This window comes from Rhinatrema bivittatum, chromosome 1 (genome assembly GCF_901001135.1).
Source record: "Rhinatrema bivittatum chromosome 1, aRhiBiv1.1, whole genome shotgun sequence".
In the NCBI taxonomy this organism is placed as follows: Eukaryota; Metazoa; Chordata; class Amphibia; order Gymnophiona; family Rhinatrematidae; genus Rhinatrema; species Rhinatrema bivittatum.
In genome coordinates this window covers 159,029,875-159,045,661 of record NC_042615.1, presented here as the reverse complement: position 1 = coordinate 159,045,661, position 15,787 = coordinate 159,029,875, and the positions used below count along the sequence as shown (strand labels likewise).

General features: G+C 46.8%; 1 protein-coding gene across 4 annotated transcripts in view; it reads left to right on the top strand.

Moving 5' to 3' along the window:
• The window catches only part of N4BP2 (NEDD4 binding protein 2), a 501,549-nt gene that overhangs the window by 75,645 nt on the left and 410,117 nt on the right, over positions 1–15,787 (top strand). For all 4 annotated transcript variants that reach the window (XR_003854530.1, XM_029589135.1, XM_029589126.1 and 1 more), the window contains exon 3: positions 4,937–6,143. Coding sequence is in view for 3 of the 4 variants with exons in the window: in XM_029589135.1 (XP_029444995.1) it covers positions 4,937–6,143 (1,207 nt within the window). In the remaining variant the exon portion in view is untranslated. The remainder of the gene's footprint in view (positions 1–4,936; positions 6,144–15,787) is intronic.

Sequence of the window (15,787 nt, the reverse complement as noted above, 5' to 3'; positions counted from 1 at the left end):
TTCCTCAGCAGAGAAAGCCTAAATCCGGGGGAATGGCAGCTGTCGCCCACAGCCTTCCAGATGATTGTGGATCACTGGGGGATTCCGGACATGGACTTACTAGCGGACAGGTCCAATGCTCAAGTACCCAGATACTTCAACCGCAAGCGAGATCCATTCTCTCACGGGATCGACGCCCTGGTTCAGCCATGGCCTCCAGGGACCCTGCAAAAGCTTTTCCTCCGTGGCCCCTGCTGGGCACCCTTATCCACAAGATTCGGAAGCACCGGGGCCTAGTTCTTCTAGTGGCACCAGATTGGCCAAGAAGACCCTGGTACGCGGACATGAGAAGACTACTGGCAGGGGAGCCCCTTCCCCTGCCTCCTCTCAGGGACCTGCTACGTCAGGGTCCCATCCTCCACGAGGATCCGGCTCAATTCTCTCTTACGGTCTGGCCATTGAGAGGGCTAGGCTGAAGAAAAGAGGTTACTCGGAGCCGGTGATAGATACACTCCTCCGAGCTCGCAAGTTCTCCACATCCCTCAACTACGTAAGGATCTGGAGAGTGTTTGAAGCTTGGTGCGACACTCATGGCACCAATCCACATGCGACCACAATCCCTATTGTTTTGGATTTCCTGCAGGATGGGCTTCAGAAGGGTCTCTCCCTCAGCTCCATCAAGGTTCAGGTGGCTGCGCTGTCTTGCTACGGTCCCCGGAGGGATGGCAAGACTATTGCCACGCACCCAGATGTTTCTCGATTCCTGAAAGGAGTCAAGCACATTCGTCCGCCACTGAAGTGGCCAGTGCCCCTGTGGAACCTCAACATAGTTTTGGATTTCTTCGCGGGATCCACCTTCAGACCCCTTCGGGGCCTGTCTCTTTGTTCTCTGACGTTGAAGATGGTGTTCTTGCTGGCTGTGTGTTCAGCACGTCGCATCTCGGAGCTACAAGCGCTGTCCTGCCGTGATCCCTTTCTTAAAATCACTCCAGAGGCTATCCATCTTCGCACGGTTCCATCCTTCTTGCCTAAGGTAGTCTCACAATTTCACCTCAACCAGACCATATCCTTGCCAACCACGGCGGGTCTGAAGAAATCAGAAGAAGGGCGTTTGTTACGCCATCTCGACATCGGCAGATTGCTGCCCAGATATCTGGAAATGACAGAAACATCTGTTCATCCTGCACAGCGTGAAGAAACAAGGAGAAGCGGCCTCTCGGCCCACCATCGCCCGCTGGATTAAAGAAGTTATCAGAGCGGCCTACGTAGAGGCCGGGAAGTCACCACCTCTACAAGTCAAGGCTCATTCTACCAGAGCCCAAGCAGCATCGTGGGCAGAGTCTAGGATGCTGTCACCCGCAGAAATATGTAAAGCGGCGACATGGTCCTCCCTCCATACCTTCTCCAGGTTTTATCGTCTGGATGTCCAGGCCAGGGAGGACACAGCATTTGTGAGGGCGGTCCTCAGGCAGCCTCTCGCTCGCTTCGGGAGTAGCTTTTGTACATCCCACTTGTTCTGAGTCCATCTGGCTACACCCTAGGAAATGTTGAGATTACTTACCTGATAATCTCGTTTTCCTTAGTGTAGACAGATGGACTCAGCATCCCGCCCGGCTGCCGGTATACAGGGGTTTCACCGATTCAAGGTAAGCCTTTTCACTTCTTCCATGAGTGCGTCCACTCTTCCAGGTGTCGACGCCTTCCGGTTGGGAATGCTGGCGGTCTCCAGCTACTATCAATCGGTCAGGGGAATCCTGTTTTCACTATTTCATTGATCGTCAGTACACATATATCCATAATAGCTTTTGCAAGGAAGATTACTGAATTGTCTCACTTCCCGTGGGGGTATATGTACCCATGCTGACGTCAGATCCGTCTCCAACTGCTAGCACGAGCACACTATACCCACTTGTTCTGAGTCCATCTGTCTACACTAAGGAAAACGAGATTATCAGGAAAGTAATCTCAACATTTTCATTACTTGGGTCTTTGTGTCTGCTATTTTGAAAAAAATTTTTGGTATCTAGAATTTTTTATGAGTTTTTAATTATTGGATATTCCACTCATCAGCTGTTTCGAAATAATCTGTTCTTTTTGTTAGTATGGTTTTACTGCTACTGATTTTATATTTCTTGATTTGTTTTATAAGGATGGGTGATGTTTCTTTTTTTCCTTTGTTGCACTGCATACAGAGACTCTGGCTTGTTGCAGTTTCCAATTCAGTTTTTTCTGCATGCTTCTAGTTATGCGTTTTGGTCTCTTTATTCCTTGTTAGGTGAGGGTCAGCACATGTGACTGAGGTGAGGTATTCTGCTGGTGTGTAGTTTCTGTGTAGGGCTCTATAGCAGCCTGACTTGGTCCATTTTCCTAATAGGAGATGTATTGGTGTCTTAAGGCCTGGTGTAATATTATCAGTGTTGCCTTTTCTTAGGTAAGGTGGTTACTGAAGTGCTGGAAATTGGTGCTGTTTTGGTGTGGGATGTTTACTATTTATGCAGTTTCTGTTCAGACAGAATACGTATCTTTTCCTTGTCATTTTAAACAATAAAAATAATTACCGGACCTTTACTTTTTATTTCCGCCGTGAATTGTCACACATGTGATTGTGGCCTGTCAGGTGTGTCTCGATGGGGAAAAGGTTGAGAACCACTGGGTTAGATGATGCTTATGGACTGCAGTTTTCAAATAGTGCCACAGATTCTTGATTGGATTGAGATCTGGACTTTGACTTGGCCATTGTAGAACATTCACCTTTTTGTTATTCAACCACTCCTATGTTGCTTTGGCCTTATGCTTGGGATCTTTGTCCTGCTGAAAGGTGAACTTTTTTCCAAGTTTTAGTTTTTTAGCAGACTGAATCAAGTTGTCTTGCAGTATCTCCCTGTATGTTGCACCATACATCTGCTGTTCAGTTTTAACAAGATGCCTAGTGCCTGCTACGGAAAAGCATCCCCACAACATGATGCTGCCTCCCCCGTTCTTTACTATTGGGATGGTATTTGCTGAGACATGGGCAGTGTTAGGTTTGTGCCATTCATAGCGTTTTGGATTTTGGCCAAAAAGCTCCATGTTTGTCTCATCTGACAAAATCATTATCCTCCATTTTAACGGGGTCACTCTGATGCTTTCTGGCAAACTCAAGTCATACTTTGAGGTGTGTTTTCTTCAGTAATGGTTTTTTCTAGCTACCCACTCATGCAGATTAGTTGTATGTAGAGCTCTTGATATGCTTCACTGGTGAACCTGCACTCTATTAGCCACTGAACTCTATAGCTCTTTCAGAAGTGATTGTTAGCCTTTCTTTGGCTTCCTTTATAAGTCTCCTTCCTGCTCTGATGCTGAGTTTTGAAGGACAGCCTTGTCTAAGCAGTGTCTAGGTGGTATGATGCAACTTCCATTTCTTCACAATTGATCCAACAGTGTTCACTGGGATATCTAAGCATTTGGATGTTATTTTCCTATCTTGTGCATATTTATAACTTTAATTTCCTTAGAATGCTCTTTGGTCTTCATTTTCACAGCTTTCCTTCAGATTCTCAGTCTGACCAATGGTAGTGGAATTAGGAGGGTTTTTTAATCCATAAAAACAGACCTTTTTTTCATGATTCACAGGTAGAGGCCAGTTGTAAGCCAATTGTTAGGGCAGTATCTTTCATCTGTGTAAACTTGGAGCTTCCACAGCACAGGGATTGAATATTTATTTAAGCAGCATTTTTCAGTTTTTAATTTTATTTTACAAAAAATTCAGAGAAATAATGATTTGTGACATTGAAAATGTACTTTGAATATGCTGATTTGCAGTATGCATAGTATCTGGAACAATCTATGTAAATGTCATTTGTAATCCACACGCATATATTTTTATGTCCCAGAGGGCTTAAAATCTAACAGCCTCATTTACTAAGCATTTTTCACAGACACAGAATGGGAGAAAAGACTTAGTTAAATCAGGCCCTAAGTTTGTATCTGAGGCAACAGAGGGTGTAGTGACTTGCCCAAGCATCAGTGTGAGAAACAGAATCAGAATCTGTGTACAATTCTGGTCGCCGCATCTCAAAAAAGATATAATTGCGATGGAGAAGGTACAGAGAAGGGCTACCAAAATAAGGGGAATGGAACAGCTCCCCTTTGAGGAAAGACTAAAGAGGTTAGGATTTTCAGCTTGGAGAAGAGAAGACTGAGGGGGGATATGATAGAGGTGTTTAAAATTATGAGAGGTCTAGAATGGGTAGATGTGAATCGGTTATTTACTCTTTCGGATAATAGACTAGGAGGCACTCCATGAAGTTAGCATGGGGCACATTTAAAACTAATCGGAGAAAGTTCTTTTTTACTCAACGCACAATTAAACTCTGGAATTTGTTGCCAGAGGATGTGGTTAGTGCAGTTAGTATAGCTGTGTTTAAAAAAGGATTGGATAAGTTCTTGGAGGAGAAGTCCATTACCTGCTATTAGGTTCACTTAGAGAATAGCCACTGCCATTAGCAATGGAAACATGGAATGGACTTAGCTTTTGGGTACTTGCCAGGTTCTTACGGCCTGGATTGGCCACGGTTGGAAACAGGATGCTGGGCTTGATGGACCCTTGGTCTGACCCAGTATGGCATTTTCTTATGTTCTTATGTTATGAATGCTGGTTTTCCTGGTTATCAGGCTGCTGCTCTAACCACTGTTAATATTGGGTAAATCTGAAAGTGTATTGGCAAAAGTGTGAGAATAGATTTTTTACCATAGTATATTGTAGAAAAATGAACCTTTGTTTAGCAATTTGAATTTCTGACTATATACTTTTTGCTTTGTCTGGATATATTGATGTGATGTATTTTTATATATTTATCTTTTTTTTTCAAAAATGTAGCAAAAAAAATTATTTAAAAACTAGGTAGACTGAAAATACAATTATTTACTATTTAGCCAATGTTTGCTGACTTGTATTTTGTTTTATTTTTATAAACAGTTAATAATGCAATGGATTATTTGCTGGAGCTGTCGACAGCTGCTAAAGGAGCAGTAGCATCATTTTCCTCAAATTTTGGGTTTGATTCCATAGCAGCTTCTCTAGATGATATTAGTCAGGAAATCTCTACTGGAAGCAAAGCCACAGAAAGGAAAACACATGCAGAGGAAAACCTGTTGCCTCCCGAAGGGCTGCTTACTGCTGAGTTGGATTCCTTGATAGAGAATGCTTATGAGACATACAGTTTGAGTGATAGCTGTTATCACCATAGTCTAGACTCTGTGCCGCAGTTCACAGCTTTGGACAACACCCGTAAAAGTTGCGACCCACCGGATTTGATACAACCTAGCTCTAATGCTCTGCTTCCTGTGATACAGAGCCAGACAGATGACAATGTGTTGCCGTTTATTCCCTCTGCAGCAAACCCCAAACACACAGGTTCTTTCTCAGATCCAGGTGGCACCACTATGCAGACTAGAGCCAGCATGTTAGCTGATGTTGGAGTCTTTGCAGATGAACTGGATAGGAGTAATCCAGCTGTGATGGTTTCTGTTCATAATGTGATTTCAGGACTTGGAAAGCCTGGAGACTTGGAGGTAGTGAGTGGAAATTCTGATGGTACTGTGCACATACCTTCAAACCTCATGGGTCTCCCATCTCAGCCCTGGCAAGTAGATCTGGGCAGAGCCAGTAATGAGACTGAGACATGTGAGGATCCAAGCTTGCAGAAGCTTCAGCGAGAGAGTGGTAGAATGACTGCCAGTGATCTGCAGAGAAATATGGAGTCCAGCATCAAATCACCGGTACGTGCTGACGAATGCCATTCACAGCTGGAACAGCATACCAAGGTTTCTGCAGTGCCGTGGACTAACTGGAATCCCCTGGCCAGCGAGTTTTATCCACTTAGTGGATGCTACAGCTTTGTGACGCCAATTGCAGTTAGTCCTGTGCAGTGGAATCCTGCGTCTGACAGATTTTCTGGGATGGGAATTCCTGCTCCTCATCCAATTTCTTCAAGTGCCTGGCACAATGGTGGCACCTTTCTGCCGAAGGAATGGGGAGAATCAGATGGAAGCAAAAGAACACAGTTTAGCCCGGTGCTCAACCTTCCTGTGGTTCAGAATGTGAAAAGAAAGATGCCACTTATAGGAAAAATACTTATGCTACTCAGAGGAGTTCCTGGCTCAGGAAAATCTACTTTGGCAAGGTAGGGCATAATATATTGTATGGCTGTGATAAAATCATAATTTAAAAAAAGTTAGAACAGAAAGACTAGTTAATATTTAGACCCTAGTGCTATCACAGCTTTTTGTAGTAAGGCAGTTGTATGTTAAGAATCACTTATCTTTGAGGCTCACTTACGGGCCGATTCTGTAAAGTGTGCTCTGCTGTGTGCACTGTTCAATACGCATTTGCCACATTTTTTCGAGGGGGCGTCTGTTACCCCTTATACTTTAAAGGGTTCAGTGCCTCAAAAACGCACAGCCAAACCTCTTGAAAACTAATAGAGCTCATAGCATGCAAATGCATGTTGATGAGCCTATTAGTCATTCACCCGAGTTTCAAAAAGTAAAATGTGTGGCCAATCTGCACATTTTATGCTCATAAATTAGCGCCTGCCTAAGAGTAGGCGTTAATTTATAAGCAACCCAGAAAAGTGTACAGAAAACCGGAAAATACTGCTTTTTTGTACACCCTCTGACTTAGTATCCTAGTGATATTAAGTCGAAGGAACCAAAAATGTAAACAAAAGAACCCCCTGCCTTCTGGTTAGGAGAACGGACACTCAATTTTACCGGCATCCATTTTCTTAACCAATTGCTGTCAGTGGATTCGGAAAATCAACGCTCATAAAATTGAGTGTTGGTTTCCTGAACTTGCTGACAGTCACCTCTCCTGGGCCAAGGAGGCACTAGTGCCTCCTTTTAGTGTGACTCCTCATTTAAATATAGGATGTGCCCAGGAGAAGGTGGCTGGGTGCATGTTGGGAGAGCGGGCGCTCAACACCGAGCACCTGTTCTCCTGCATTCTTTACTGAATTGGCCTGCTAATGTGTAATTTGCATCACTGTGAACGAAGGAGTCTTGAGTACACAGACTTAAAAGGGGATGTTGGGGGCTGAAAGAGCTTCAGATACAGCAGTTGCTGTTTGAGTGGGGGAGGAGGAGGAAAAGGAATTAGAGACTGTTCAATCTAGTGATACCTGTTTCCTGATTCCCTAGGCCATGCATATCAGTCTCTCAACCTCCATCACATACAGCTCCTTTAGTTTTGTGCACTCAAATGAATGACTGCACTTCTTAGCATTGAGTCCTAGCTGCCAAACCTTCAACCACCCCTCAAGCTTTCTTATCTCGCTTTTCATTCTCTTCTCTTCAGGGGTTTCTCACAGGACAAGCAGGATGGTAGTTCTCACATATGGGTGACATCACAGGATGGAGCCCAATCACGGAACACTTTTGTCAAAGTTTCTAGAACTTTGACTGGCCTCTATTGGGCATGCCCAGCATGGCACCAACCCTGCAGCCAGCAGGGGTCCCTCTTCAGTCTTCTTTTTTCCACGCAGCAGTTGGCACGCGGTTAAGGCGCTCTGCAAGTATTGCTGAAAGGAATTTTCCTCACGGAATTATTTAAAGTTAAATTGCCCCACAGGGATCTCTCCGTTAACTTTTTTCAGTCCGTGGTATTCCGGTAAGTTTTTACCCGTTTTCTATCGATTACCGTCGCGTTTGGCCCTCGCGGCCTACTGGCCGTCAACCGTACCGCGGCTCAATTTTTCTATGGCCATGGCGTCAGGGTTCCGTCTGTGTCTGGACTGTACTCGTACCATGTCCATTACAGACCCGCATAAAGTCTGTGTATTGTATCTTGGACGAGAGCACGATGTCTTGAACTGCACCAAATGTGCCCTAATGACACCAAAAGGTCACAAGGCCAGAAAGAAGAAGATGGGACTTCTCTTCCGTGCTCAAACCCCGACTCCGTCCATTGCATAGATGTCATCGGAGCCGGCACCGTCAACGTCTCGCCAGCATCGTCCTCGGACCGGTGACCGCCTGGCGTCGATCACTTCCCGGCCTTCGACATCCTCTTCTTCCCCTCAGGACCGAGGGGATCGTAAGGAGAAACATCGGCACTGAAAGTCTCGGACCATCGAGGCATCGAAGCCATGGGCCTCGCCATCGTCCAAGCCGCCACCGAAGAAACCCCATCCAGAAAAGGCACCTACCTTTTCGGCGACTGGGTCACCGAGGCAATCCTCACCCGACAGGGCGTCGGGAGCCGCGACTCCGCCTTTAATGGTGGTCCCTCCGGCTATGCCTCTGCCTCCTTCTTCTGTTCCAGAGCCGGGGCTGCTTGCTCCAGGTCTCCGAGAAGAACTGGACTGGATGGTTCAGGAGGCCATTGACAAGGAGATGCATTGACTCCAGGTTCCCCCGGCACCAATATCGGTACCGATAGTGGAACCGAGCACCGACCCGATTCCAGCAGCATTGGCACCGCTGCTATCGAGGATGGAAGCGCTTATTGCAGCCTTTCCACCGGTGGATCCCGGGTCACCGATGGCTCTGTTACCATCCCTGCTGACTTTATCATCGGGAGGAGAAACACCGTTCCGCATCCCTCCTTCGGGAGTACTGCCTCAGCCATCGAGATCAATATCGATGCCCCCATCACCATTGAACCATCCACCGATGCCCTCGATGCCTGAGCCAGGGCCTTCATTGCCTTCATTGGTGCCTCCGGTTATTCCTTTGAAGCCTAAACCGGGACCTTCAGGTATCCAACTACCCCCCGTCCCTTTACAGTCCCTGGAGACACAGGTGTGGATCCTTATGATACCTGGACCAATGATTCTTCACCAGACACCGATGATTTACCTTCACCACCTTCACCTACTGAAAGTAGAAAGCATTCTCCTCCAGAGGACCTTTCTTTCATAAACTTTGTGAAGGGCATGTCTGAATTAGTCTCCTTCCAGTTACAAACGGAACAGGACGACAGACATCAGATGATGGAGTTGCTTCAATTCCTGGACGCACCCAAGGAAATCACCTCCATCCCCATCCATCCCCATCCATCAAGATCTTCTTGACCTTCTCAAAAAGAACTGGGAACATCCTGGCTCAATTGCACCAGTCCACAGAAAAACTGACTTCTACCTACTTGGTGCAGTCAGCTCCAGGCTTTCAAAAGCCTCAATTGGATCACCAATTTGTGGTGGTTGAATCTGCGCAAAAGAAAGCAAAAAGGTCCAAAACTCAAACTTCCTTTCGCCTTGGCAAGGAACAAAAATTTTTGGATACCATTGGTCGCTGAGTCTATCAGGGATCAATGCTGATCCTCTGAATTGCTGCTTACCAACTATATATGAACCAATATCATAAAGTCATTTTTAAGCAACTTCAAGACCTGACAACCTCCATGCCTTAGTCCAGGGGGGTGGGCAAGTCCGGTCCTCGAGGGCTGCAAACCAATCGGGTTTTCAGGATACCCCTAATGAATATGCATGAAATAGATTTGCATACAACTGAGGCAATGTGTATGCAGGTCTCTCTCATGCATATTCATTAAGGATATCCTGAAAACCCGACTGGTTTGCAGCCCTCGAGGACCGGAATTGCCCACCCCTGCCTTAGTCACTTCCAGAAAAGTTCCACACCCTACTTAATAAGGGTTTGGAGGCAGGCAAACGTGAGATTAGATCATGTTATGATATCTTTGACACTGCAACCAGAGTGTCTGCAGCAGCTGTTTCAGCAAGACAATGGGCTTGGCTTAAGTCTTCAGACCTTCGTCTAGAAGTGCAAGGGCGGTTGTCAGACCTCCCCTGCGTTGGAGACAATCGTTTTGGCGAGCAGATTCAAAAGACAGTGGCTGAACTAAAGGACCATCATGAGACTCTCAGACAGCTCTCTCTGTTCCCTTCAGATTATCCTTCTAAACAGCCTTTCCGGAAGGACTCTAAAAAGTCTTTTTATAGACCAAAGAAGTCCTACCCGCCAGCTGCTGCTCTGCGAGACCATTCCTCAAATCACAGTCTCGTCAAACTCGAAAGCAAAAGCCACAGACAGCCCCCCAACCAGGCCCTGCTTCTGGTTTTTGACTCTCGCATAGAGACCAGATTCCATTACCGAATATCCCAGTGGGAGGCTGCTTGTGCCATTTCAACAACATATGGCAATCAATCACCTCGGACCACTGGGTCCTAGTAATAATTGCTCAAGGCTATCATCTCAACTTTCTCTCCATCCCGCCGGATTCCCCACCTCTAATGACGTGGAGAACATCCGACCATTCATTGCTCCTGGAACAGCAAGGCCTTGGATTCTATTCCCGGTACTTTCTAATCCCCAAAAGATCGGGAGGCGTTTGTCCAATTTTGGATCTATGAGCCCTCAACAAGTACCTTCAGAGAGAAAAGTTCAAGATGGTAACCTTGGGCTCCCTGCTTCCTATTCTTCAAAGAGGAGACTGGCTCTGCTCTCTTTACCTTCAGGACGCATACTCATATTGCAATAACTCCATCTCATCGCAAATTCTTGAGGTTTCTCGTAGGCCCCAAGCACTATCAATACCAAGTGCTACCATTCAGCCTAGCATCTGTACCACGAGTATTTACAAAATGCCTCGTCATAGTTGCCGCCTTTCTCAGGACTCAAGGTGTCCACGTCTACCCCTCTCTGGACGACTGGTTAATCAGGGCTCCGACTCAGCAATCTGCTTTGTCATCCCTACACTCTAATTTCACTCCGATTTCTCGTCAATTACGACAAATCCTCCTTAGTCCCACCTCAAACCTTATCGTTCATTGGGGCAGACTTGGACACCTTACAGGCAAAGGCTTTCCTGCCTCGACAATGAGCCCTCATTATCGTGTCTCTGGCACAACAGCTGCAGTCTCAACACTCGACGACTGCTCATAGTTTTCTCATCCTTCTAGGACACATGGCGTCCTCAGTTCAGGTCACACCAATGGCCCGCCTGGCCATGAGAGTCATGCAGTGGACTCTAAGGTCACAATGGACTCAATCCATTCAGCCCCTGTCGACCATTGTCCACGTCACAGACTCACTCCGTTTGTCTCTCGCCTGGTGGACGAAACACATCAATCTTCTCCAGGGCTTGCCTTTTCAAGCGCCAAACCCTCAAATAATTCTCACCACCGATGCTTCCAACTTTGGGTGGGGAGCCCATGTGGCCGATCTCCAGACACAAGGTTCCTGGTCTCCAGAGGAAGCCAAATACCAAATAAATTTCCTGGAGCTTCGAGCAATAAGATACGCTCTCCGAGTATTTCAGGATCACCTGTTCAATCAAGTCATCCTGATCCAGATGTTCAACCAGGAGGCCATGTGGTACATCAACAAACAGGGAGGGACAGGATCCTACCTTCTGTGTCAGGAAGTTGCACAGATATGGGCGGATGCCCTCTCCCACTCAGTGTACCTCAGGGCCGTCTACTTGCCGGGAGTGGACAACGTGTTGGCAGACCTGTTGAGTCACAACTTCCAACTGCACTAGTGGTCTCTAAACCCCTCAGTAGTGAACTCCATCTTCCAAAAATGGGGTTATCTCAAATAGACCTCTTTGCATCACTCCAGAATAGCAAAGTAGGCAATTTCTGCTCTCTCACTCGCAGCCAACATTTTCCACCAAGAGACGCGTTCTCCCTATCATGGTCAACCGCTCTCCTATAAGCATTCCCTCCACTTCCGCTTCTCTCAAAGACTCTCTTGAAGTTATGTCAGGACAAGGGAACCATGATCCTGATCACACCCCACTGGCCCTGCCAAGTATGGTTTCCTATTCTTCAGGATCTTTCCATTCGCAGGCACATTCCTCTGGGAACAGACCCGCTTCTAATCACTCAAAACGACGGGTGCCTTCGCCACCCCAATCTTCAGGCTCTGTCCCTAACAGCATGGATGTTGAAAGGTTAATCCTTCAGCCACTTAACCTTTCTGATCCAGTCTCCTGTGTCTTGATTGCTTCATGGAAGCCTTCCACGAGAAAATCGTATTCCTACAAATTGAATAGGTTCACGTCATGGTGCTCTTCTCAGGCCCTTGATCCCTTTTCCTGTCCAATCCCGAGATTTTTGGACTATCTCTGGCATTTATCGGAATCCGGTCTAAAGACTTCCTCAATCAGAATGCATGTCAGTGCGGTAGGCGCCTTCCATAAAGGTGTCGGGGATGTCCCTATATCGGTACAACCCCTCGTAACATGTTTTCTTAAAGGCTTGCTTCATATCAAGCCAGCCTTGCGGCCTCCAGCCCCTTCTTGGGACCTTAATCTGGTTCTTGGTCGGCTCATGAAACCTCCATTTGAGCCTCTTCACTCCTGCGACCTAAAATATCTCACATGGAAGGTGATTTTCCTTCTAGCTATCACTTCAGCTCGCAGGGTTAGTGAATTACAGGCCCTAGTTACCTATCCGCCTTACACTAAACTCCTGCAGGACCAGGCGGTACTCCGCACTTACCTTAAATTCTTACCTAAGGTAGTTTCGGAGTTTCACATTAATCAATCCATCATACTACCTACCTTCTTTCCCAGGCCCCATTCCAATCCAGGAGAACAGGGTCTGCATGCCCTCGACTGTAAACGGGCTCTAGCGTTGTACCTAGACCGTACAGTTGCCCACAGGAAGAGCACTCAGCTATTCGTCTCCTTCCATCCCAATAAATTAGGGCAGCCTGTGGGTAAGCAGACTCTCTCCTCCTGATTGGCGGACTACATATGTTTTTGCTATCAGCAAGCAGGCATTCCTTTTCAAGACCGTGTTAAAGCGCACACTGTAAGGGCCATGGCGACTTTAGTAGCACACCTACGATCAGTGCCGCTTCCTGACATTTGCAGGGCTGCCACCTGGAGCTCACTCCAAACCTTCACAGCCCACTATTGCTTGGACAAAGCTGGAAGACAAGATTCCATCTTTGGCCAATCTGTCCTGCGTAACCTCTTTCCAACGTGACGTACCAACACCCTTCCGCCTGCCCGGTGGGGTTCAGGATGCCCTCTACCAAATTCCACCACAGTTGTTGTGCCTGTTGCACGCTGTTGGGTACATTTGGTGCATGTTCGGACATCCTCAGCTTGGTACTCAACCATATGTGAGGACTACCATCCTGCTTGTCCTGTGAGAAAGCAAATGTTGCTTACCTGTAACAGGTGTTCTCACAGGACAGCGGGATGTTAGTTCTCACGAAACCTGCCCGCTGCCCCGCGGTGTTGGGTTCGTAACGTTTTGTTTTATTTTTTCGGCACTGCCTGTAGCTATCAAATAAGACTGAAGGGGGACCCCTGCTGGCTGCATGGTTAGTGCCATGCTGGGCATGCCCAGTGGAGGCCAGTCAAAGTTCTGGAAACTTTGACAGAAGTTTTCCGTGATTGGGCTCCATCCTGATGATGTCACCCATATGTGAGGACTAACATCCTGCTGTCCTGTGAGAACACCTGTTACAGGTAAGCAACATTTGCTTTGTCATTCACCCACTTTCTGTAATCTCTTCCACTACCTTGTGACCCACTCCTAGACTGCCTCCTTTGCAAAACCATATAAAAACATTTTGCTGAAATCCAAGTAAACTACATCAAGTACCTGCTCTTGATCTAGTTCTCTAGTCCAGTGGTTCCCAGACTTGTTCTGGAGGACCCCCAGCCAGTCAGGTTTTCAGGCTGTCTACAATGAATGCACATGAGATCAATTTGCATTCACTGCCTCATAGCATAAACAATTTATCTCATGCGTATTCATTGTGGATAGACTGAAAACCCGACTGGCTGGGGGTCCCTCAGGACAGGTTTAGGAGCCTCTGCTGTAGTCAATCAAAAAAAAAATTGATCAGATTTGATTGATACAACCTTCCTCTGGTAAAATCATGTTGCCTCAGATCCTGCAACCCATTGGTTTGTAGAGAGTTTACTATCCTTTACATAAGATCATAAGAAATTGCCATGCAGGGTCAGACCAAGGGTCCATGAAGCCCAGCATCCTGTTTCCAACAGAGGCCAAAACCAGGCCACAAGAACCTGGCAATTGCCCAAACACTAATTCCTTCAGCAGAGTCTCCATTAATTTTCCTACCACTGAGGAAAGGCTAATTGGCCTGTAGTTTTCAGCTGCTTTTCTTCTACCACTTTTGTGAAGTGGGACCACAACTGCCTTTCCACAATATTGTGGTACCACTCCTGAATCAAATAATCTATTGAACAGGTACTTCAGCGGACTCGCCAGCACCTCTCTATTAGTATCCTGTGATGTATCTCATTTGGCCCCATAGCCTTGTCCACTTTTTCTAGTTCCATCCAAACAAACCACTGTAAATGGGATGGTATTTTTGCCACACCCATCTGTACTTTTTCCAACCAGCATAGGTCCTACTCCAAGGTCTTGCAGAGAGAGTGCTTATGGAACCACATCAGCAGTTCTGTAAGCCCCCTGCAAGAATGTGAGGGAACTACCCACTTCCACACTGATGTTCTGAGAGGCTTTGCAGAGATCATGAGTCAGCCTCGAGAACAACTCCTGTAATTAATTCAAACCGCAGCTGGGAAAATATTCCCTTTTTGTGGATGTTTGGTGTAGTTATGGTATAAGTTAACATTGATGCTGAAATGCCTGTCATAATTGTCTTTTTTATGAAACTGTCTGTAAATATGCCCCTGGCAACTACTATATACCCATAGCACAGATATGGATTATATTGTTTTAAGTATTAATGTAAGTATATACCCATCACTAAAGATGTTGAATTTTTTCCCTAGCAAGACAGAAAAAAGCATTCAATGTGAATGTATGGAAATGTTGATTACAAAAACTTTCACCTTCAATTGAAGCATACGAACTAACGAAAAATATATATTCTTATGTCAGCGGTGCAAACAAGAAATTTTATACTAAACTAGCTGTGCCCAGCCACGCGTTGCAGTGGCAGAGTCAGGTTCTTCCCCCCCTCCCCCTTCCTCATATACCTCAGTCACACATCGTCCTCCCCCTTGTTCACTCACCCCCCCTTTCCTCCCCTGTCCCCACTCCAGCTCTCTCCCCTCACACTCACCCCTCCCCCTTGTCACTAACCCCCCCTTCACTCCACTGTCCCCACTCCAACTCTCACCCCTCACACTCACCTCTCCCCTCTGTGTCTCTCCACTGACACTCATTGCCCCCTTCATTCACCCTCCCCTCACTGTCACCTCTCCCCACCTACTCCCTACCCTTTTGTCAGTGACACCGCACCCTCTCTCAATCTCCTTCCCTGATTCTGATCCCCTCTGGCTCGCAATGCCCTCCCAGCTGCCCCCCCCCCCACGTCCCTCTCCCTCTTGTGCGGTTCTGCGTGGCCCGCTCCCGAAGACGTGAGGTCAGCGAGGATCCCTCCCTGTCGTGCACGTGAGCCGTACCAGATCGCCGCCGCAGCTCCTCCCAGGTGTCTAATTTCGGCCGGCTGACACCACCACGCCCGATATTGCCGCCGGTCCGCCGCCGCTGCTGCTGCTGCTCCTCCCAGCGCCATGTTGGTCCCGCTGTGCCCGACGTGTGCTCCCGCCCGCGCATGCGCAGTACAGCAGCTTCATTTCCCAAGGTAGATAGCGTGTGTTGCATGTCTGTCCAACAGATGTCGCTGTTTTCCCCACACACATGTAAAAACATTTTTTTTCTGTAACCGTGTGACATCTATGTAATCTAGATAGAGAAGAACCTTGCTGAAAGTGAAAGCAAGGTTGTGTCCAAATTTGAAAGCAATTGGTGCAGTAGCTGAGCCTGGTTAAGTTGAAAGAACAGAGCAGTGAAGGTTACAGTTTGTGTTTTTTTTTTTTTTTTTACCCCAAATGAACAGCACC